Source organism: Ursus maritimus, unplaced genomic scaffold (assembly GCF_017311325.1).
Source record: "Ursus maritimus isolate PB19 unplaced genomic scaffold, ASM1731132v1 scaffold_21, whole genome shotgun sequence".
Lineage (NCBI taxonomy): Eukaryota > Metazoa > Chordata > Mammalia > Carnivora > Ursidae > Ursus > Ursus maritimus.
In genome coordinates, this window is record NW_024424564.1 from 3,507,190 (window position 1) to 3,532,602 (window position 25,413).

General features: G+C 34.6%; 1 protein-coding gene across 1 annotated transcript in view; it reads left to right on the forward strand.

Moving 5' to 3' along the window:
• SLC16A7 (solute carrier family 16 member 7) overlaps nucleotides 1-25,208 on the forward strand; it is a 158,651-nt gene extending 133,443 nt beyond the window's left edge. The window contains exons 4-6 of the mRNA XM_040637209.1: nucleotides 15,621-15,764; nucleotides 18,769-19,587; nucleotides 22,956-25,208. Coding sequence (XP_040493143.1) covers nucleotides 15,621-15,764; nucleotides 18,769-19,587; nucleotides 22,956-23,224 — 1,232 coding nt within the window. The 3' untranslated portion in view covers nucleotides 23,225-25,208. The remainder of the gene's footprint in view (nucleotides 1-15,620; nucleotides 15,765-18,768; nucleotides 19,588-22,955) is intronic.
• Nucleotides 25,209-25,413: the final 205 nt, after the last annotated feature.

A 25,413-nucleotide genomic window follows, 5' to 3' on the forward strand; every position in this document is an offset into this window, starting at 1 on the left:
AGCTGCCTGTGTTTTCATAGATGAATATTCTTTAATGCTAGCTGAATACATACAGATTTTATCTCAATTATATTCCTGTTTTGTTTTATTTCTACAGATGTAAGCACTGAGTAAGCTGTTTATATAATAAAGTAGGTCACAATTAGAAGTATTTGATTTTTAGCAATCTCGGTCAGCTTTCTGAATTTGCCAAAAATAACATAATTTATAATAAAAAATCATGATGATCTATTGGCTAACAACTCAATTAAGTCTTCCTTCAATTTTATGAAAAGAAGAGCACTGAAAATCATCTCACTTACCAAATAATTACTTCTCAGTCAATAGATCTCTCAACTTCTGGGAAGTTTGCTTAAAATGTTTACCAAAACTAACTAAATCATAAAATTTATGCTGGTCTTTTATCATTTAGAGGCAAATTTTTAATCTAGTAAACTCATAGAGTAAAATTAAAATACACACCTTTTTCAATAGAGTCTTTGTGATTAAAAGCTTTGTCCTATGTTTTATGTATATACTTGTGAAAATGTTGGAGATGCAGACTTTGTTTGCTCATGTGTGAGAAAATGATACCCACTAATTTAATTAGCAAAGCCGATCCCTACTCAAACTAATCAGCTAAAACAATTTAATTGCAGTCAGAGAATGTCTGAATTGATTTTCAAGTTCAAATAAACATTTTAAAGATCTATTTATTTATTTATTTGACAGAGAGAGAGACAGCCAGCGAGAGAGGGAACACAAGCAGGGGGAGTGGGAGAGGAAGAAGCAGGCTCATAGCGGAGGAGCCTGATGTGGGGCTCGATCCCGTAATGCCCGGGATCACGCCCTGAGCTGAAGGCAGACGCTTAACGACTGTGCCACCCAGACGCCCCAGAGTTCAAATAAACATTTTAATATGCATTTGAAGATTATTGTAAAAACACCAAAAGCCACTTACAGGATGCATCTTATAAAAGTTAAAATTAAAATAACAATGAAACATATTTATGTGTTTCTGCAAAAAGCTTAAAAACAAGAACACATCTATAAGCTGTTATTGATACTTACTTTGAAATAATTTAGCATAATATGCAGCTGATTATTATTTATGAAGTCAGAATATGACAAAAGACACAATATCATTTTAGTAAATATGTATCAGAAAGTGTTTTAAGGGGTGACTGGGTGGATCACTCAGTCCAACTCTTGGTTTAGCTCAGGTCAGTACCTCAGGGTCTTGGGATGGAGCCCCACGTTGGGCTCTGCACTCAGCATGGAGTCTGCTTCAGATTCTCTCTCTCTCTCCCTCCCGCTCACTTTCTCTCTTTCAAATAAATAAATAAAATCTTGAAAGTGTTCTAAGAATCAGGTGTAAATATTCAGAAATATCTCACTTTATTTTTAGATTCATTATAATGAACTTTTCTTACGAATTTAACAAACAGAAAAGTATAAGCTGCTGAATTAAAATTAGTCCGGCAGCTATCTTAGTATTTATTCATGAATATAAAGTAAAAATTTGGTACTCTGGTAAACACTTCAGTTACAATTAAAGGAATATGCTTCAATGATTTGAACTGCTCCATCCATTCAAAGGTGGTTTTGTTTCCAAATATGTGTCCTAGAAGTGAGATGAGAGAATAGCTGAAAATAATTAATTTAAATTTTAAAACAGTCATATTTAACAAACATCCGTTTTTATCAATGCTCCCTTTACATTGTTCTCATCAGACTGTCCCTCAAGAGCAATGCATTCTTTGTAGTTAGGAGAATCGAAATCACTGAACGTAAACTACCATCACGTCTGCTATCTACACTACAATGTATATGATTTCTGAGCACTTAAAAATAAGACCTCAGATACCCCATGTACAACCCTGCATTATCCCCAACATTAATATGCACAAGGCTAAGAAAGTGAGGAGGCTTCACGGTATTTGTTTGTTTGTTTTTTAACCTTCATTCATCATTTAAAAGCATCTAGGGAAACTTTCCAATTGTCTCTTTAGTGCCTTGGGGGTTTTAATACCTCTAAGCAGTGGACTCTTATGAAAACAGAGGTAAGATAGAAGAATCTACGTGATATTCGGATTTAGTACATATGGAAATTATGGATTGAAATAATTGAATCTCTTAAGCTACTAACACTTACTCTATCCTTTGGAAAGTTTCCACTACCTGCAAGGGTAAGTACACCTCAATTTAAAAAACCATTTATCTAGAGAATTTCCAATTTATTCAATCGTNNNCCACTCTTTCCAGTGTCTAGAATGTTTTTCCTTTTAGCCATTATTACATTTCCCTGACTCCTGGAGACAACTTTAAGTGGCCCTTTCTCATAACTGTCTTGAGATTTCCATAATAAAAATGGGATTGCAATTTTCGCTATTTCCTTGTATGCCTGAACCCCCCTCATTTACTAAACTCTGAGATTCTTTGGAGTAAGATTCTCCCACCCCCAATTTTTGGGTAGGTAGGTCTTTTTATTCCCAGCAACTAAGGAAACATTTGAAATTCCTGGCATATAAATTATACTATATATATATTTGTTGATTGAATAAATGAATTCCAGAACAAGTTACTAAGGCATAGGATTGTGAAACTTATAAAGAAAGCTTAAAAATCACTTAGCCTAGTGGTTTTCAACAATCATTTAATCAAGTGAACCAGAGTCTTCATTGACAGAAACAAAAACACTTCTGAGAACCTTTTTGAATGGAAAATCTGCCTCTCTTTGAAAAGTACGATCTCCATGACTGCTCAAGCACAGATGGCTGACTGATAATTGGAGATACTCAGAGATGTGCTCAAGGTTTAGAACCATGACCCTTTTTTCTCCAGCTTACTAAACAGCATTGGCATTTAACCTTCATTTCTCCATTTGAAATGAAAAACCAATTATCCATTACAAAATGTTTGAAAGAACATCTCTCTCACTACCTTCCCAACAGTGTGCTCAACATCTAATTTATGATGAGCAACTAGTTAATGGAGAAAATTCTTCTATTACCTTAAACAGGAATGAACTGTGTATGTTTCAGAATTCTGAAATTCACTTGCATCTTTTTAAAGTGCTCTGCTTTTCTAGCATTCTTTTGTAATCATGTTATTTTTTAATGCTATAAATATATTAAAAATGTTGGGAATAATGACAGCTAATACTAAAATAGCAAAATCAACAGAAGGTAGAAAAGCTGATACAACACTTTACCTAGTAATGAATCTACAGATTGCATGTTTATTGTAGGAAACTAGTTTTGATAAGTAATTTACATTGTTTTTTAAAGAAATATAAGGTGGGGTGCCTGGGTGGCTCAGTTGGTTAAGCCTCTGATTCTTGATTTCAGCTCAGGTCATGATCTCAGGGTGGTGAAATGGAGGCCCGTGTTGGGCTCTATGCTGGGTGTGGAGCCTGCTTAAGGTTCTCTCCCTCTCCCTCTGCCCCCCCATCTCTCTCCCTCTCTAAAAAATAAAAAAATTAAAAAAAAAAGAAATGTAAGGCTCACTATAGCAAATTAGACTCAAAAATCATTTCAAAACTAGATTGGAATTAGTAATTTAACAAATCTGTAATTTAATATATTTTGAATGCAGCTTTTATTTGTAAGATATATGAAATGTTTTATTTGGAAATCTTAGGATTAAAAGACCATAAATGTCTGACCAACTTTCAGTCTTTAAATCTCTCTACAATATTCTTGATATGTGGTCAAATTACTTCTGCTTGAACAGATTAAGGGCAAATAACTACTCTCAAAGAATTAAGAATATCTTTTCTATACAGAATCAAGCTTCTGTAACTCCTGTCCTATCTAATAACCGTCTCAACCGAATATTCTTCAAATCATGAAAGGAAACCATTATGTTTTTCCTAAATCATCTTTATCCGAGCTAAATATATACTTTTTTCAACCATTCCTCATATAACATTGTATCAAGTGTTCATGTGTGAAAGCACTCTCCTTTTCAGATCATCTACTTCTATTTGTCAAGCCCAGGGTATTCAATGGGAGCTTAATGGAATTTAGGATTGGACAAATCTTTCTGCAGTGGGTCTTGCACATTGCAAGAGGCTAAGCATCTCTGATCCCATCCACCAAATACTAACAGTGCTCCAAATACCCATGAAAATAGACATATTCTCTAAAATTGTCAAATGTCCCATGTGAAGAATAGATTTTACCTCAGTTAAGAAGTTCTGATGGGCAAAGGACTTGAATAGATATTTTTCCAAAGAAGACATCAAAGGGCCAATGGGTATATGAAAAGGTGCTCAGCATCACTAATCAGCAAGGAAACGCCAATCAAAACCACAATGACATAGCAATGACCTGTTAGAACGTTTATTATAAAAAAGTCAAGAGATAACAAGTGAAGACAAGGATGTGAAGAAAAGGGAAACTTTATGCACTGTTGGTGAGAATGAAAATCGTTACAGCCACTATGGAAAACAATATGACGTTCTTCAAAAAATTAAATATTGAATAGGATCTGCCAATCCCACATCTGAGTATATATCCAAAGGAAAGAAAATCACTGTCTCTAAGAGTTGTTTGCACTCCTATGTTTATTGCAGCTTTTTTCAAAATAGCCAGGATATGAAAATAACCCAAGTGTCCTTTAACAGTTGAATAGTTAAAGAATATGTGTATCTCACATATACACAGTGAGATATTGTCCAGCCCTAAAAAAGAAAAGAAAAGAAAAGAAAAGCAAATCCTGCCATTTGTGACAATATGGATGAACCTTGAAGGCATTATACTGAGTGAATTAAGTCAGAGAAAGACAAATACTGCACGATCTCACTTATATGTGGAGTCTGAAAGAGCTGAACTCATAGAACCAGAGAGTAGATGTGGAGGGCTGGAGTTGTCAGGGGCTGGGGAGAGTGAAGGAAATGAGATGTTGGTCGAGGGTACAAACTTCCTATTATAAGATGAGGAATTCTGGACACCTAATATATCACATACTAAGAACAATGTACCGTATACCTGAAATTTGCTAAGAAAATAGATTTCGTAAGTTCTTACCGCACACACACACACATAGACACACACACAAAAGATAACTATGAGAGATGGTGGATATGTTAATTAGTTTGACTGTGGTTATTATTTCACACTATATACACAGATCATCATGTCGTACACCTTAAAAATATACAATTTAAAAAAAAAAGCTCTGATAATGTAGGTGAATTTGGGAGGAGGGAGATCTTGATTTTTGGTAGTCACAAGTTCTCTATTACTCAAAGTCAGTGTAAAAATGTTGACCTGGGTGGGACTTGCCAATCTTCATTGGTAGACAATTAGGATACTTCCTGTAACTTTGGTTAATATTAATCGTTACCATTACCATGGTTAATATTAATCATTACCATTGGGTAATATATATATATATATATACATATATATATATGTATATATGTATATATATATAGTTCCCTGAATAGATAGCAATGTTACATAGATTAGAAATATATGTCCCACAATTAATAATAATGAGATTTCTGAGGCCATTCTTTTTTTTTTTAACTTTCTTTATTTATTTTGGAGAGAGAAAGAGTGCAGGGGGGAGGAGCAGAGGGAGAGGGACAAGCAGACTTCCCGCTGAGCGCAGAGTCTGACCTGGGGTTCCATCTCACAACCCCAAGATCGTGACCTGAGCTGAAGTCAAGAGTCAGATGCTTAACCCACTGAGCCACCCAGGTGCCCCTCTGAGGCCATTCTTAACCTTTCTTAAAATTTTATTTTGAATTCATATATGTGTGTATGTGTAAAAGATAGTTGTTATGAGAGGCTAAAATATAAACCAACCACAAAGACCTATCTAGACAACATCATATATTTTCTCTAAATCCCCATGAAATTCAGAACACCTGTTTGTCAACTTAAAGTTTTTATTTAATTTATGAATACATGTCCTGCAATAAATTCATGAGTGCCACTTATTTTGGGAAACCTGTAAAACAAGCTATAAAACAAAACACCCAGATCTTCAAAGTAAAATTACAGCTTTTCAGTGAGACATGTGATTGAACCAAAGTTTTTTTGTTGTGATTACTCTGTATATCCAACTCTATCCTTCATTATACCCCAATATTTAAGGAAAAGTCATCTATTTTATCTGCTAGGAGGCTTTCAGCTTAAGCACTGTAGGTTTAAGCCCTAGGTAAACACATTCCCTCATTTAACAAGAATTTAAAATATAAAGTGACCCTAGAATGGCGTCATTAGGGTTGCACTTCACTGGTGCTCCTGGAACTTCTAGCTTCTGTGCTTCCGCTTTTTCTTCAGCCAGTTCTCTTCATGTTCGCAAGATGGGCGCCGTGCTTCATGGTAACATGCATAGACAAGGTAACACTTATACCTCTTTTTAAGAATAGGAGAACTTTTCCCAGAACTAGCTAGATTTCCGCTTGTGTCTCACTGGCCAGAATTGTGTGATAAGCCCAGCCCTAATTCATTCAATGGAGAAAGGAATGAGCCTATCACAGTTGGTTCTCTATGTAAATCAGGGTTTACTCTCACCTCCATAATTCTCTTAACACGTGGCTGTGCAGTGAAAAGCAGAATCCTGAAAGGAATCCGTGTTTTCTCAAAAGAGAAAGCAGGAAGAAATGGATGCAGAGTCGATAACCAAGAGTATAAGGCAAGGGTGGACTCATTTAAAGATTAGTTATTATTTCTCTGATGATGACTGTTCCCTGGAATAAGTAGAGAATACTAGTTGTTATCACTGTGTAGTACTTTATACTAGAACTTATGTAAAAAGTGCACAAAGGATAGTGGGAGCACATTCTCTTGGTACTGTGTCCCTTAGGTTCAAAACACACCCATCCACACACAAATAGCTACACTATATACAGTCAAATATGGTTCAAAACACACCCATCCACACACAAATAGCTACACTATATACAGTCAAATATGGTAGTAGGTAGTGACAGAGGTGTTGGGGTAAGTGGACCTCATACCTTTAGAGAGGAGTTTTGTTTGCTTAATATTAGTTTTTACTCATAAACCAAGGCACTTTTAAAGAGAAGAGTTAAAATGAATGGAGATCATGTACATGTCTCTAGAATGATCTTTTTTTTTTTTAAAGATTTTATTTATTTATTTGACAGAGATAGAGACAGCCAGCGAGAGAGGGAACACAAGCAGGGGGAGTGGGAGAGGAAGAAGCAGGCTCCTAGCAGAAGAGCCTGATGTGGGGCTCGATCCCATAACGCCGGGATCACGCCCTGAGCCAAAGGCAGATGCTTAACCGCTGTGCCACCCAGGCGCCCCTAGAATGATCTTTAACCTGGCATATGTATTGTATTTTTGGTTTTATATATGGTTTAGAGAAGGAGAAAAAGGAACCCAGTAGATTAAATACCCTCTTTAAAACCTTGTCTGCTATGATAAATACTGATATCATTCCAATGAAGTGATGGTGGCATCATATGGCAATTCTAAATTAACTTAGAAAATAATAAAAATAATAAATAATTACTATCTACTATATAAAATAATTTGTCTTAAGCCTAAGTAAATTATAAATGAGTCACAACATGCCCTTACCCTCCAAGAGATGAAATTCTGTTCATTAATACAAATATCAAATAAATATATCACAAAGTAGAATATTAATACTAAGAGAGAGGAACAAAAGTAGTATATAAGCTAGAAGGTTAGAGGATTATATTGGACGGGTGGGTTCATGGAATACATTACGATAATGTTTTTTAAAACTAATTTTAAAGAACAGAGGGAAAGAACGTAAAATTTCATAGGACTTCATGTAATATTCTATGAACAGAAATATATTTTAGCATGCTTTAGAAATGGTCATATTGCTAATTAGTTGCCTAAGACAGGTATGAACCCTCAATTTACAAATTGAAATTTCTTGTTGGAAATATATATATTTTAAGATCCATTATGAATTACATATCCACATTTCAAAAATTCTATTGAAGTTAAATTATTATAACATTTAATTGAGTAGAACAAATTAGAAAAATATCAGAATCACTTTAAATGTTCTGCAGTTAGAGCACACTGAGTTAATTCTGTGAAACTAAGTAACCTTTCGAGGTTTAGAGGAAAAGAGGGTATTTATCAGATTTTAATGACTTTCTAGTGTGAGATAATATTAACAGATTTTATGAAATTTTTAATAGGAATTGAATTTTTTCTATTATTATATTAGGATGTCTTAGCCTGCAAGGAGGCGAAAATCCAGTGTCCATTGGTAAACTAACCAATACTTAAGTTTTATGATATCATATCGTATCTGTAGGTAGTAGCTTCTGGTTTGGTTGATTTTATTGGCTCTTTGATCTAATCAATGGCTTAAATATCTGCCTTATCTTCATGCACCCTTCATAGTAGGAAGAGGACTATGGTACTTCACGGCATCACTTTCTCCTGAAAACATGCAGAGGCATTTTATTGCTTTATAAGACTAAGGACATCTTTTTCCAGAAGCCCCCAGAAAACTTTAGCCTAATAAATTGCCCCAGAATGCTCATATTCAAGCCAATATTTGGTAATGGGAATGGTCTTACCATGATTGGCTTACAGTATTTATGATTCATTCCCAAGAGTTAAGCCTGGGGTGTCACTGAAGAGACTAAATATAAAACAAAATCAGGATTCATTTAAGAAGGAAGGGGGCATGGCTCTTTGGTAGGCAATCAACAGTTTCTGCAGTATAGTCTTATTTTTTCTGCCCTCTTAAAAATTATTCCAAAGAGCAGACAATATAAAGTATAAATATTGAATAATGTAAATTAAATATAAATATTTATTTTGAAGAAATGAGCATCATACATGTAAAAGAGATGTAATCACTTCTTCCAGGAAAAATGACACTTCACGGGAATGCGAGGCATATTCTAGCCCAGGCAGTCATAGCAGAGTGCTTGAGCAATCCTTAAAAGCTGTTACTCTGCACGTCAGTCTCCTTACATATTAAAATGGGAATGAGGAAATACTGCCAACTCTTAGAGATTATAAAGATTAAATATGATTTTATACGTGAAGACTTTAGAAATATGCCAAGCACTGAAGAAATGGGTTTTTTTTTTTTTTGGTTTTTTGGTTTTGTTTCTTTGTTTTATGTAGCCATTGTGCCAGCCTTAAACAAATAAAAATGTCTTTCCTGATTGGGAATAATGTAACGTATAAACACCAGTGAAATTGTTTGGCATTTCTGTCCATGGGCACAGAATGCTCCCTTTTAAATCCTTTGATTTGTAGTTAAAGATTTTGATAGGATGTCAATTTGTCTACTCTCCCTTCCCCCCCCCCCCCCATATGAGTAGAACAACCATCTCTTTAAACAGCTGTGATGATGCCAGTTTGGAGCAATCTGTGGTCAAATGAATATAGAAATGCAGAAGTTTGTGTAGAGAAAGGAAAAGATGAGGGAACATTAAAAATAACCATCTTCTCATTAAAGTAAAACTCAAGAACTTTTCTCACAACTACACCAATGGCAGACAGGTATCAAGATTCATGAAGAAAGAAAAATGTTTAATATAGAAGGTGTGAAAAATGAGCTATTGATGTTTAAGTGTATTTTAAAATAGCATTTAGCACCTTATTAAGGTTTGGTAGGTTTATCTATTGGAATGGTGGGAAGTCTCTCTGGGGAGCCAATATATTGCAGAGACCTGAGTATGAGAAAAATAAGCCATTTATATATAAGGGGGAGAGAATATTTCAAACAGAGAGAACAGCAAATGCAAAGATGTGTTTATAGATCATGTCACCCTCCAGTCCCCTCTGTCCCTGCATCAGGTATACCTATCATATTCATCAACCCCTTTCTTCATTTCTACAGCTACTCAAACCATTCATTCACAAAACCTTTATATACTTAAATTTGAAATACTAGTGGAATGCTGAGTGAATATACTATGAGGATCTGCCATAAAGATTCATCTTTTGTAAGTGCTGGATGAGCTCTGGTAAATCAAACTGGCACAGTTACCGTTGAGCAACATGCTAACTGGAGATGATTTACCTGGATAACATTGATATCTCCATCCTTTGTAAAGGCAAATGTAATAGCTGCTTCCTAATTATTAGGGATCTCCCCTCCTGTTTTTCACTGACCTTAAATGAAAAGAGATCACATGGACAGAGAAACCAGGAATTTTTAATCCAACTTCAGTGCAGGGATAAACCTCAGGCAAACGCATAGTTAATGAAGAGGATGCCATCCCCTGTCCAAATTAAAATAGCTACAGTTTTCTAATTCAGAAAAACCTCTTTGAAAAATCTTTCAAATTTAGAAAGCCTCTGTCAGTGAGAAAAATACTACAGTAGTAAACACAGATAAATTTCTGTAATTGCAAGCAACTTTTTCCCAGTCCTGCACTAGTGCTTTTTATCATTTGATTTGACAGGACACCACATATACAAATTTGAAATAAAGCAAATGAAAAATAAATTATAGCAGTTTATCATTTCTTCTGTTAGTGTTTATGCTATGCATAAAATTTTTATATAGCTCAAATTGATAGTCAATCCCAATTCATGGTTTTAGATTGATCAAATATATTTTATGAAATGTTCATTACATAACATATTTTCAAATTTTCTCACAGCATTTGTCATGTACTCNTATATATGTAGGTCATACGTTTTTAAAATATTTAACGAAAAAAATCACTTCCCTATAACCATATGCAAAACTCGAAATTAGAGAGATATACTATAGTAGTGATATTCAGAATCCCCAAGACCACTTTCAGGTTTCATGATTCACTAAAACGATTCACAGGACCCAACAATGCCTTTTTCATGGCTGTGATTTATTACAATGGAAGAATGCACAACAATATCAGGAATGGGAAAAGCGCATGGATCAAAGTACAGGAGAAACCAGATGCAAACTTCCAAGAGTCCTCTCCCAGTGGAATCACAAAGGATGGGCTGAATCCAGCAACTAGCTGTGACAACGTAGGTGAAGTGTTGTCTATCAAGAAGCTCATTAGAGATTCAGTGCTTAAGGTTTCTCGTGGGTTGCTGGTCATATAGGCATTCTCTGTCTTGCATGTCCTAAAATTCCACATCTGGGAAGGAAGGCAGATGTTCAGCATAAACCACATTGTTTGTGACACAGCTTAGGTACAGTGAGCCACTCTTATCAGTTAGGGAATGGTGGAAACACCTTCTTCTTCTTCTTCTTCTTCTTCATGTAATTTTTTATTGTGTTATGTTAGTCACCATACAGTACATCATTAGCTTTTGATATAGTGTTCCATGATTCATTGTTTGCGTATAACACCCTGTGCTCCATGCAATACATGCCCTCCTTAATACCCGTCACCGGGCTAGCCCACCCCCACACTCCCCTGGTGGAAACACTTCTGAAATCCCAAGTTCCCAGGTGCCAGCCAAGAGCCAGCCTTGCAAGCAGGCCTTTCTGAGGATGGCAGTCTCATACCTGATAACATACCTGTTAATTCTTTCCTACATGGTAGTGAAAATACAAGTTTTATAATCAGATGACCCTGGGCTCGTATCCACATTCTACCACTTATATTGTGACCTTGAATAAGTTATCAACACTTTGCATGTCTCAGTTTCATCAACTGTTACATTGCTATAATTATCAGATTGCCATGAAAATCATATACAATAATGCATGTACAGTTCTTAGCACCCTGCCTGCAAAGAGTAATAACTCAAGAAATTAATGAATAATAATAGAATAATGATGGTATATATGGCAACTATCATCACAGAGCTTAGAATAGGATGTAGGAACAGGACTCAAACAAATACAATAGAGGGTAAATCAGTGTTATGGGGTGTGTGTGTGTGTGTGTGTGTGTGTGACCATTATAAGTGCAACAGGAGTTCTAAGAATGGGCAAACACTCTGTAATTTATGAGAACGCACATAAGCTTCCTTACCAGAATAAGTGTCATGGAGCCTCAGCCATAAAAGACAGAAGTAGCTTTCAGAAAACAGAAGCAGCTGAAGTATAGGTGACAACAGTGTGATCTTACACTGCTCTCTGATGAGGTCCTTTACAGCTTCACGGCCAGCATGAAAGTGACTTTATACTTGACACTAAACATTCTGAGACAGTTTGGAAAGCTGGAGCAGAAGAAATTAGTGGGTAGATCAGTCTGGTTTAGATACAGTCTGATGCTTGCTGAACGTTTTTGGAAATAATATTATCCTTGTACATCATAGTTTTTAACCGCTCAACAGACAAATAGGACAAATACCTTTGCTTTATTTAGATATGGTCTCAGATGTAACTCTCAGCAGGTAGAGAATTTTCTTTTCTGACTTAACTGATGGTTAAACATCATGACTACTTGAAACACATATGCTGAGTAAAAACTTCCATCCTGATCGAATTAATAGATAAACGAATAAATGACCTCAGAATATAATTAGGCCCAAGATTCATCAACAAGGGACACCTGTGAGGCTAGCTCATGTTTAACAAAAACCACATGTGCTGAGAATTTATTTGTTTTCTTGAAACTCCATCTTTCTTTTTACTACAGTAAGCCAAGCTGCCCGTAGGTTGGAGAGAGGTATTGGGTAGCGTCGTGATTTATATCTAATGTTGGATGGCTCCTCAAGCTAATATTAAGCATTTAAAGATTCTTTACAGGGGCGCCTGGGTGGCACAGCGGTTAAGCGTCTGCCTTCGGCTCAGGGCGTGATCCCGGCGTTATGGGATCGAGCCCCACATCAGGCTCTTCTGCTATGAGCCTGCTTCTTCCTCTCCCACTCCCCCTGCTTGTGTTCCCTCTCTCGCTGGCTGTCTCTATCTCTGTCGAATAAATAAATAAAATCTTTAAAAAAAAAAAGATTCTTTACAAAACAAGTATATTTTGTTCTGTATCATAATTTTAATTAGATCTACAACTATCACAAAGTAGAAATATTTTATGACATTTTATAAGCATTTCATATTAAGAAGTAAGGAACTTTGATTATTTCTAAACAAATCAACTTAAAAAGTATATCTTTTTTTGCTAGAAAAAGATTATAGGTTAATTATGTAGATACATCCCTTATAGATTATCTTATAGATTATCACTTAACCAAAGTATATTACTTAAAGTAAAATCATTTGTTAAAATTAGAACTCTTTTTGCATCTTGACTGATAACACAGTAGAAATATGCCTCTTCAAAAAAAAAAAAAATCAACACCTCTAAATGTTTTCTTTAGTGGCCACTTTTAATCATGGTTGTGGGGGGAAAAGCCTTGATGTGGTTATCCTGAACTATAGATATAATTATTTGCCACACATTGCAAATTAAGTTGTGATTCATTGCCTGTGTTCAAATTTAGATTTACACCATTCAGGCAAACACAGTTATAACATTTAGTAATTAGTACATTTGTGAGTTATCCCGGCATCATGTAGAAAATGGTATAAATTATATCAGCGATACTGAGAAAATTGTTATTAGTCCAAGTAATTGATAAATGCCTTTGGATTCATTCTGATAGTCTAGTATTTATCAAAGCATCCATCACAGTTCTTAAAATAACTTGATAATGTCTCCTATATTATAATGGGTTGATGATTATAGTTGTGCTTGGCATGTGTCACCTGGTTTTATATTAGGAACTCAAGAAATAGTGCATTGAACCGATTTGAGTTAAATTGAATTGAAGCAAAGTGAACTGGTTAAGTAATTTTAAGAAAAGGAACCCACACTTAAGTTCAAGAAATGATCAAAGCTATCAATTCATTTCTCACAAAGGCTATTTGAATTTAGCTATGTGCTTTTTAATGAAAATGCTCATTTCCTAAATCATATGAGTTTTTACCATATTAGGAACAGAAATCTATTCTTTTCACATCATCTTGTACAATTTTCATTGATTTTTCCTCTTAACTCTGTGGTTTTTATAGAGCTATCTTTCGTATGGCCCATTTTAGTTTTGGGTTTTTTTGGGGGGAGTATGAAATGCGAAAGTGGTATTCTATTTTTGAGTTATTTTGTCAGTTTATGTATTTTTACCAATATGTTTTCAAAAGATATTGTGGAATAATATTAGGCCGTGAAGTTTTTATTTCTACCTTGTATTTAAGGATAATAACTATAGTTTTGTGAAAGAATAAAGCTATATTGACAAATGGATCTCAATGTATTTTAAATACTATCCATGTAGAAATTCTCAAATGCAGTACAATCGCACTTAGCAAATTTTTGTTATAGTATTAACTAAAAATCATTTAAATTTTTTCTAGTCTAAATATTGGACTGAGAATTCTGACCTAATGTAATATTTTTCCCTCAAATCAATGGCCCTTGTTTTAGATGAAATATAATTTTAAGTTAAGAAGGACGTGTCAAATCCAACCATTTACACATTGACAGGTCTCATACAATAGTATGGACTTCCACTGCGTCTAAGATGACCTCAGTTGTTAAGTTCCACCATTATTTTATGATGCACCGCTAAAAAAAAAAAAAAAAAAAAAAAAAAAAAAAAAAGAATGCTGTGATTAAAATAAAACACAACACTTTATTAATATTTAGAACTTTCATTTTATAACTACCAAAAGAGCTTTTTTAGACATAGTTAAACATAGATGATTTTAATCATCTTAATCACTCCTGCATATTTTATATGGACACACACACACATTGGGAAATGTACCTTGAATAAATTGAGTAAAGCATTCCTAAAACCTCTTCCCATTCAGTATCTGGCTCTCCTAAATTAGCTTTTGAGTCCAGTTCTCAGTGTTCATGTTTCACACATAAGTCTGTTCTCTTTGCCCATGAGGCAGCATATCTTAGTAGAGAGATCCACCATTTTCTCTGGTAATTTCATCGAAGCTGCTCTACCCATTCAGTAAGTTTTGATGCTGGTACTTTCTTGACATTATCAGAATGTGTCAACAGAAGATTTTTTAGACAATAATCAGGATTCATATTTATATTCCTTCTTCAAATGGCCCTTGAATGGTCTGATTGAAGTATGAAGAATTGCTATTGTCCAACCAAGCCATGGAAATAACATCCAAATTCAAGCATGCATAAGCGGTGATCGCTACATTGCTATCTATGACCACCACCTGATCAACAGGGATTGTTAAGAGACCTCAAGTGGGAGACATCTTTACTTCTAACATAGTAAGATATGAAAACAGTTGGTATCTTAGAATCAAGGAAAATGTGGTATTAAAAATCATACTGTAGTAAAATAAACAATTTAAGCTCTAATTAAGAGGATATATGTGTGTGCACACAAAAATTATTCTAGAAAATAAAATCATTATACAGGCAAGTCATTTTTATAATCTCTAGATTGTTATTACATAAATTTGCCTGCATTTATTAAATATTTGTATAGTACACCTATGTCCTGTTGAAAAATTTTTCTATCAAAAGTCAAATGATTATGGTCATAAACTATATGTTAAACACTTCTAATTTATTGTTTTATGTGTTGTCATATATATGGTTAAAAATAACCAGTCAAAGTGATTAGGAAGTATTGAAAAGTCTTCATTATATTTTATTAAATATTAAACTAATATTTTTCTTTTATCATTAAAATATACTTTCAAAATTAACAACTGTTAAAAATAAATAAGTAAATGACCCAGCAACTGATCATTTCTTAATTTCCTCTCTACCTCAGGTCCCATAAGTAGTGTTCTGGTGAATAAATATGGTAGCCGACCAGTGGTGATGGTAGGAGGTTTATTATGCTGTTTGGGAATGGTCACAGCCTCTTTTAGTACCAGTGTAATAGAGCTTTACCTCACTATGGGATTCATTTGTGGTAAGTCAAGTTTTGTTTTCTGCTTACTCTCCTCTTAACACTTCCATCCATAGTGTGCAAAGCTCTGTAAGAAGCCTAAACAACAGAACATTCGTATTGTTCTGAGTTTGCTTTTTATATCAGATGCTATCTTAAAGTACTGAAATACTAGCTTGGAATGGCCAATCCAACTTATCTCAAGAAATGGAAAAAAGAAGTTATCAGCTACATTGGGTGCTATGATATCAATGTCAAAGAGAATATAGTTTTGATTTAATTTTACCATTTCACCCTTTATTCACCAGTTAAGATGGTATTATGGCCACAGACTTCCTGGCATGTAAATAGCTTCATTTTTTTAAGTTATTTTTCATTACTTATTACTATTTAGAGTACCTGACTTGTCTATCACTCATTGTAGGTTAAAAATGATGCCAGAATATGTTTTCTGCACGCACTGATTTAGCTTTAACAATAGAATTCTTGTCTGTGTTCTGGTTAGCGGTAGGGCTCTGTATCGGCATCCCTTCTTTTCCTAGAAAAGATTCTAATTGTTTAAAGGCTCTGTAAGGCACATTTGCCACTAAACACATGTTTTTAAATGTCATACTGTCATTCTCTTACCGTTGCTCCTCATGCGTTATGTCTGTTGACTCAAACTGACCTAAATATGTACATTTGGAAAACACTATTCTTATTAGTCTCAACAATAAACTGCATTAAACAAATCTACACTCAAAGTTTTAAGAAAAATCAGATTTTAATATATTAAGAAACTGAATCTTTTCCTTATGCTCACAGAAAAATGGTTAATATATTCTCTTTTTAAAGTAATTTTAAATCAATCTAACCTTGCACTTTTCTATCATTTGATGGAAAAAAAAAGATGTATTAAAGCCTATAGTAATAGGGATGTTAAAATCTTTCTCTTTACAATCTTTCCGCAACTGTCTTCCTTTTTGTTGTGGTAAAACACCTTTTGACTTTTTCATAGTGCCGAGAATTTCCTTTGTGCAGAAATACTATATATTGCATTTGACCATAGAAGTCAGGCCAGACCCACAAGTAGATGTATTATGGAAAAGATGATTTTATTATTACTGTACCACAAATTTCAACAGCATTATATGTTATTCTAACTTCAGTTCTTGAGTCTTGAAGGCTTTGGTGCTTCTAGAGGCAACCATTAAAATATACCATGAGAGATTTATCTTAAGGCATTATCAGCCAATACTTTTTGGTTGGCAGTCTAATTTTTAAAACTAATTCAGTACATATTAGCTGATCATGAGAAAAGTAGCCTTTTTATATCTCAGCTTCTTTGTCTTTAAAATGGGGGAAATGATAAGCTCTTTCCTTTGGGAGTCATTGGAAAGATTCATGTAAAAAATGAATGCATAGTACTTTACAGAGTACCCAGAATTTTGTTACTTTTAAATAAATACTAGCATATAATTATCATCATACATCATCATACAACGTCTTACAGTTCTAGAAATTACTTGACTGTGGCAAAAAACTTTTGTTGTAGTTGAGGGGATTGGAACTCGAGAAGTCTAAGTGTTAGGCCAAATAATGTACATAGGTAAGTAGTCAAGGCAGATTCAGGTCTTTGAATATCAAATCTCATGTTCATTTTACCATGCCAGAATAGCAAATAGATGGCCACCGTCTCCTAAGGAGAAGTTGGATTAACACTCCAAGGCAAAACTCTAGGTGACAGAACGGTGCCAGGGGTTGGGGGAGGGTGGCATTAGGTAAAGAAATTTGATCTTCAAAACAAAATTCCTGGGTTTTAATTTGGATTCTTCCATTTACAAGCCACTGACCATAGGCTGACAGTTTTCTTATTTATAAATTACACTTATTCTGCATGTCTCACAGGTATGGTAGTATCAGAGAGCATACTGCCCTGTTACTCTTCATATTCTTGGTTCGTTTGTGTCAGCTTTTAGGGACCCTCCTACTCGTAGAAAATATTTGTTTCAAAAGTTTGCAATAAGTATTTGTACCGAGAACTGAGTTGTTCCCGAGTCTAAATACTTAAGCACTTTGTAATACCCTCTCAATTTACATAAACTGGTAAATGCAGAATTCTTACTTTATAACCCCTAAACTGATACAGAATTAATGCCTAAGCTAAGGGGGAAAGAGAGGTACCTTATCTAAATCAATTTTATGTGGTTTTTAAACAAACTTAATCATTACTATTGCTAAATAATCCTTGGCAAGTTATAAGAAATAATTCATCCCTTTCAAAGGTGATACTTAATACTGCCAAGTAATTCCCTCGGAGTCAGTAGGAACAGTAGGAACCTTTGAATCATATAAAGAATGAGTTTTAATCCCTGAAAAATATTTAAAGCAAAAATTTTATTTTTTTAATCAACACACATGTGCATCTATATTCATGAAATGTGGAATGTGAAAGACGTACAGCATGACATTAATGGTGTTAATTTATTACTCTTGTTTATTTTTTGCACAGTTTTGAAAGAAATATCTCTGGAGAGACCTAAGATTTTAATAAATGACAGTCTTTTTAATCTGTTCACTCTGTTCTACTCTTAAAAACAGTGTTCACATTTTAAATGCACTCTTGCCCACAAGGAAGAAATCTATTCTATATATGTGCATATAAACGTAATGCATATAAATATATATGTTTATGTAAATAGAAGGGATTAATTTATCTGTGATATTAATGATTATAATTAAGAACTAACAATTTCATCCTAATTTCAACCTGTTCATGATTATGGGAACATCAGTAGAAATTCTTGATTTTATTTTTGTGCTTTCACATGAAAGGAACAGGAAGTTGTCATATATATCAAGTATCCAGTTTTGAGAACCTCTTCGTTTATGCACAATTCCATGATATTTATAATTATCAAAAATTACTACTTGCTTTTGCACTTTTAGTTCTGCCTTCCTCACTTGAATGTACATTTTAAGGAGTAATTCCTTTTGTGAGTGCCATAATGTATTTATGTTTTTCTTCCTTTTGTTCTGTTCTTTTTAGGTTTAGGTCTAGCCTTCAACCTGCAACCTGCCCTAACAATCATTGGCAAATACTTCTATAAGAAACGACCCATGGCTAATGGCCTCGCCATGGCAGGAAGTCCTGTTTTCTTAAGCACATTGGCTCCTTTCAATCAGTACCTTTTTAATACTTTCGGCTGGAAAGGAAGCTTCTTGATTTTGGGAGGTATACTGTTGAATGCCTGTGTGGCTGGGTCCCTCATGAGACCCGTTGAACCCAAACAAGTTACCAATAAGTCTAAAAATAAGATTGGCATAAGAGTGGATGATATAGGTGTGAAGAAAAACCAGAAGAATAAATCAGCATGGGAAAAAGTTAATACGTATTTAGATTTCTCCCTTTTTAAGCATAGGGGATTTCTGATATACTTATCTGGAAATGTCATTATGTTTCTAGGGTTTTTTGCCCCCATTATATTCTTGGCTCCATATGCTAAAGACAAAGGAATTGATGAGTATTCTGCAGCTTTCTTGCTGTCCATTATGGCTTTTGTTGACATGTTTGCTAGACCTGCTGGAGGACTCATTGCAAACTCCAAACTTATCCGCCCCCGAATCCAGTACTTCTTCAGTTTTGCAGTCATGTTCAATGGAGTATGTCATCTCTTGTGCCCATTGGCCGAGGACTATACAAGCCTGGTGTTATATGCTGTATTTTTTGGTCTTGGATTTGGGAGTGTTAGCAGTGTCCTCTTTGAAACTCTCATGGACCTGGTTGGCCCTCAAAGGTTTTCCAGTGCCGTAGGACTTGTCACAGTGGTGGAGTGTTGCCCCGTTCTTCTTGGTCCTCCTCTTGCTGGTAAGAATAATTCTCATCCAGAAAAGCAAAAAGCATAAAATGAATATCTGCTAGCCAGGACATTCTTTTTAGTGTATGATGTGGCTTGTAATAATAAATACTAATAGTCTGAAAGACTGTGGGTGTGTTAATTTTAGGGTTTTTTATGTATGTATTTTTAAATTTCATAAGTAGTTGATTTTAGACCTAAATTTGTTTCAGAGCCAGGACCTATGAACTTAAGAATTTAAGTTAGACTGATAATTAGTAACATAATTTTCATGTTCTTACCCATATCCATTGTTTTGTGCTTATAAAAATGTGTCATAATAATAGAATTCCACGTTTTCTTCATTTTATCATTGATGAACAAATTTCTCTTCTGCCCATATTAAAATGAGTCAGAAGTTTAAAATAATGCTGCTAAAGGTCAGGATTTAATTTTTTATTGGAGCACATTGGTTATATTAATATGTTACATGCCTAAGGATAACATACTTTTACAATATTGCCAACAGAGTATATGTACATATTTATACTCACATATATGTACATATATACTCATATATATGTATATATGTATATGAAATGCAATAAGGAAAAGAAATTCATTTGAACAGACACATTCCACACATATAAATTACAGTGATTACCTATAGATTTTAAGATCTGAAATATTTTCAGTGATGCCTATGAAAGCATCCATGCTAAATTACACAGTAAGGAGACTAAGACACATGTATAAGTGCATTTTTGAAGTTAAGACTTTGTTCAGTCTTAGACTTCAATGTTATAAATATTAAAAACCTAACGTGGGCCAGTCTTTTCCAGCACATTGTTTTGGTTAATATTTAAACTGAGGTATTCACTTGGGCTCTTGGCCTGACCCCTAGTGGTCGCAGTAACTGCCAGGCTAAATGTAAATGTTTCCAGTTTTCAGACTGTTTCCCTACATGACATCAAGGTATCATTTTTTAAAACTCCAGTATAGTTAACAGACAGTGTTATATTAATTTCAGGTGTGCAATATAGTGATTCAACAATTTCATACATCAAGAAATCATTTTGAATTGGGAAAATTCGTCTTTAATTTGTTGTTTAGGTATCATTGACCTTTTGCCTTGCTTTTTCACTTGGTCAGGAATGAGTAGCATAGTTACCGAATTTTTCTATCCACCGGGGCTGTCCTCTTGTATCTAGCACAGATGTTTTGGGTGTTATATCTTTTAATATTAGATACTATGGCACCAAAACAATTTTCACAAAGAACGAAAGCCAGTCAGTCTTATTTATCAGCTAATTGATTTTGTTGCAGAAGACAACTACAATTGACCTGTCTTTTCCTACAGAATTAGTTTTACCAAATGGGTTTGAGAAGCTTATTCATTAGCAGCAAAATTTTTAGTATCAAGAGAAAATTGTATTTCACCAGCCATGGTGGGATTAAAAAAAAAAAATTAAGTCAGGTCAGCAGACATAGTGGGTGGGCTCTAAGGATGAAAATGAAGGAATCTGATTTGACTATTCCTTCCTACCATTGCCTGACCTGCCATTGCCACTACTGGTGTGGCGGTTTGGCAATATTAACACAGGAAGCACTCAAGATCACCGAAACCGATACAAAGAGCTGAAGCTTTAGTTCTGGAAATCGGATCTTGTTTCTTGATGATGCTAAATAGTTCCCCGGACATTTAGGAAGTATGTTGATATGGCAGCCCAAGTGATATTAACTTTGATGGGGCCATAGACCTAATGTTTATGTATTTAGAAGTATAACGATCATTGTATGAATAAAAATATTTGACTAAAGCTAGAATGGAAATTTAAATTATGCATTTTTGTTATGTTTATGTATATGGCACACTCAAGCCTATTCCACCATTCAACCAATTAAAACAGAGAACTTTGTTCAAATAGGCAGTTTCACAAGTAGCTAAATTTAATATTGAGCCACTAACTAGATTCTAGCCAGATAAATGAGATTCTCATTAAAGAAACAGGCCTCTATCAGAATCATCTAGAATATGCATATAATAAATAATATGGATTTGCATACACTATCATTGTTAAGAATTAGGTGCCTGCATAAACCAGAGGCAAAATTGAGTATAAACCGAAATATTTTTAAAAGTCAATAAACTGGGGTGTCTGGCTGGCTCAGTTGGTTGACCATCCAACTCTTGGTTTTGGCTCAGGTCATGATCTCAGTGTTGTGAGATGAAGCCCCACATTGGGCTTCATGCTGGGCTTGGAGCATGTTTAAGATTCCCTCTTTCCCTCTCCCTCTGCTTGTCCCCCAACCCCGGCTTGCTCTCACTCTCTCTCTCTAAGAAAAAAAAAAAAAAAGTCAATAAATCTTTAGGTTATATGATATCAGGCTAGTTTTTAAATGTCTCGATAATCAGATGTAATAAATACTTTCTGATTAGTCTGATCTTAATAATTTACATTCAGATAAACTAAAAAATTGTGATTAGCCCAAAAAGTTATGATATGACTCTTAACCAAGAGGTATGATGAAGCTTTTTTGCAGAATAGTTAAGAATCTGAGATTCAGACAGACTTCGTTTGATTCCAGATTCTGCCACTCACTGGCTATGTAACCATGATCAAATTACTTCATAGTGATCTTATAAGGATTAAATGAGATATTACCTCATTTAAAAGTGTTTAGCCTAGGGGCGCCTGGGTGGCTCAGTCGATTAAGCCTCTGCCATCAGCTCAGTTCAGGATCCCAGGGTGCTAGGATTGAGCCCCATGGCGAGCTTTCTGCTCAGCAGGGAGTCTGCTTCTCCCTCTCCCTCTGCCCATTTCCCCCACTCATGCTCTGTCTCTCTCAAATAAATAAATTAAAAATCTTAAAAAAAAAAAGTGTTTAGCCTAGTGCTGGGCATAGAAAAAGCATTGAGTAAATATTATGCCGTGTCAAGAACCTTAAAAAAGCCTTTGGGTCTTTCCTAAAAAATGTAATTTTTTCCTTTTTATTGAAAAGAAGCATGGAAAGGATGAAACAGTCTCAATGTATGAATATTAATAAATAAGTATATCTATTTATATACATGTAGAATCAAAAACATGCCTCACACGTACATGTCTTTATGATACACACACAAACAGATATATGCGTATATTGTGTTGGTTGTACATTTTTACTGAGGGGAATAATCTTTAAGAAATTGAATATATTGGTAATATAATGCTGTGTGTGCATACATGCCTTTTTTATGCATATATAGAATTCATAATCTAGAATACTTTTTGTTAAAAACTCATTCAATATTAACTTAAATAAGAAATAGGTACATACTTGGTGGAAGAATTTATTGGAAATGTTAGCATTCTACGGCTGTTTTATTATGCTGTTCTAACAGCTGTTCTCTGCCTCTTAGGTAAATTGGTGGATCACACTGGACAGTATAAATACATGTATCTAGCCTGTGGAGCTATTGTGCTCCTCTCCAGCCTTTGGCTGCTCATCGGCAACGCTATAAACTACAGACTGCTTGCAAAGGAAAGGGAGGAAGAAGCAAGGAGTAAGAACCTGCATGCGCCCGAGTCCAGAGAGTCTGAACCCTTGAACAAATCTAATCATGATGATGTTAACGTCAAAAGTACAAGAACAGAGAATAATTCTTCAGAAAGAGAAACTAATATTTAACAAGAATCACATCTCTGATTTCAGTGTTTATGACTTTCTTAGGAGTTTTTTTTTTTTTTTTCCAAAATATCGGGAAACTCTTTCCTTGAAATGAGGAGTCATACTGAAGGATGGAGATGAGATTTTTATAAGTTTGTTTTTTAACACTTGTTTGGATAGTTCAGTTTTGAGATTATGCCTATAAAGAATCCACACAATGGGTTTATTTCCGTACATGACTCTGGCTGTCATGGTTAAAGTAGTTTTCAAGTCTTCCAGGGACTTCCAGTCTTGGTTATAGAGATCTGAGTCCCAAACCCCTGGCTTCAGCACTTAGAAGGTATATGTTTAATCCTATAAGAAGAGCCTGTCCAAATTTCATTTTTTAGTGTGAAATGGAATTGAAGGAAAATGAATTTTCTAGTGTGCACACGCACACAGACACTCACCTGTATGTACACACGTGCACAGAGTATCCAGCGAACAAAAGACAAGTAAGTTCAAAAAGAATATTATCCCTTTTTTAACTTTCAAAATAAATCCATGGAGAATGAAGAAATGTGTTATATCTGCATACTACTTTACAATGTGAATTTTAAAGATAAGAACATGGGTGAAAATAAGAATGATCTTAATTTGAAAATGCAACTAACTGCTTAAAAAAAGGTATTTGCATGTATAAAATAAATTTGAAAAAAAAAAAACTCCTCCATTTTAAACTATTATTTTTAAGCACTGTTAGATTTGATTAATCCATGCACGTGATTTCTTTGAGGACGGTCATTAGTACCTGGTGCTAGAGAATAGGAGCCTCAAATAATTTTCAGAATTCTTACTTAACATGTAAATCAAATTAAAAGCCTAAGTGACTCCTCACAATGAGCTGTGTTCATTGATTTTAAAAGGATTTTAGTTACTAATCCAGAAAATAATAACCAGGGATTTCTTTTAATCAGAGCTCACTCTAGACTCACTGTCATACTGAGACTTAGAAATGGAATTTACCAGAATCCTGGTTGACAGGCTGACAAATAGGCCAAATTCTAATTTTTCCAACACATACAGTGATCAGAGGATTACTGTTATGAGTGATCTGAGTAAAGCTGACTAAGAGTGAGAGGTGCTTATACCGAGCCCTCTAAATTCTGTCATCTCTCGCCCCTCCCTAAAATGCAAACGCAAAACACAGAAACCCAAACTGGCCTTTCACTTGGCCACTGAAATTCCTCATGCTGTAGGACTGGCAGCACTTCAAAATCCCACCCCCTCCCGATGAGACTTCCTCCTGCCTGGGAGCATAACCGGGAGACTGTTAGATAACAAAAGGTTTCTAGAACTGGAGGCTGCATGTAACTCAGTATATATACTTGGGAAGGGTAGGCATAGTTTATCACACCATAGCAAGAAGCCTGCAACATTGTCGGCCAGTTTAATTTAGCAGTTTCTTATTTTCATAAAGATTTAACATCTGAGATTTAATATCTGAGAATCTGAATCACCCTTGAATATTCAGGCATATGATAGTTACTGTGCACTCAGAACTATAAATACCAGTTAGAGTAATACAGTGCTTTTAAACAAGAAAAAATGTGTGCCTTATGGCTAAAGTTATAAGTATTTACATCAGCAAATCTGAAGTTTAAATTAAGAGTATGATTAATGAAAAACATTTAGCGCCTGATTATTGAAGTGATGTTACTCTTAAGATGTCAAAAGGAATTTGCTGTTCATTTTTTTTTTTTTTTAATTGCAGTGGAGNNNNGTGCTATCTTATTTCTTGTAAGATTGCACCTGGACACCAAGCTTTTGTGATAATTAACATTAAGGATTTGATTTGTAAAATTTATGCACTGGTTAAGCATGTGGCTCATACTTAAGCTATATAAAATCCCATATTTCATTTAGCATTCATTTTGTTTGCAGATGAAGAGGAATTTGTATTTTTTAAATATTAAATGAAACAACTTGTGCCAATACCATAGACAAATAAATCAGGCAAAATGTGGCAGTGTATGGCTGTTTTTAATTTAGTTTTGCCCAGTCTTGAGTCTTCAAGGAGCTACTTTCATATTGTTAGTGCTTTTGTATTCAACTCTGACTCGTCATAAGAAATGCAACATCGTAAATTGTGTAGTAGCTCTCTGGTCTTAAACATTTCCAAAAAATGTCTTCAATTCTCCGAAGAAACGTATTTAAATTAATATGCATAT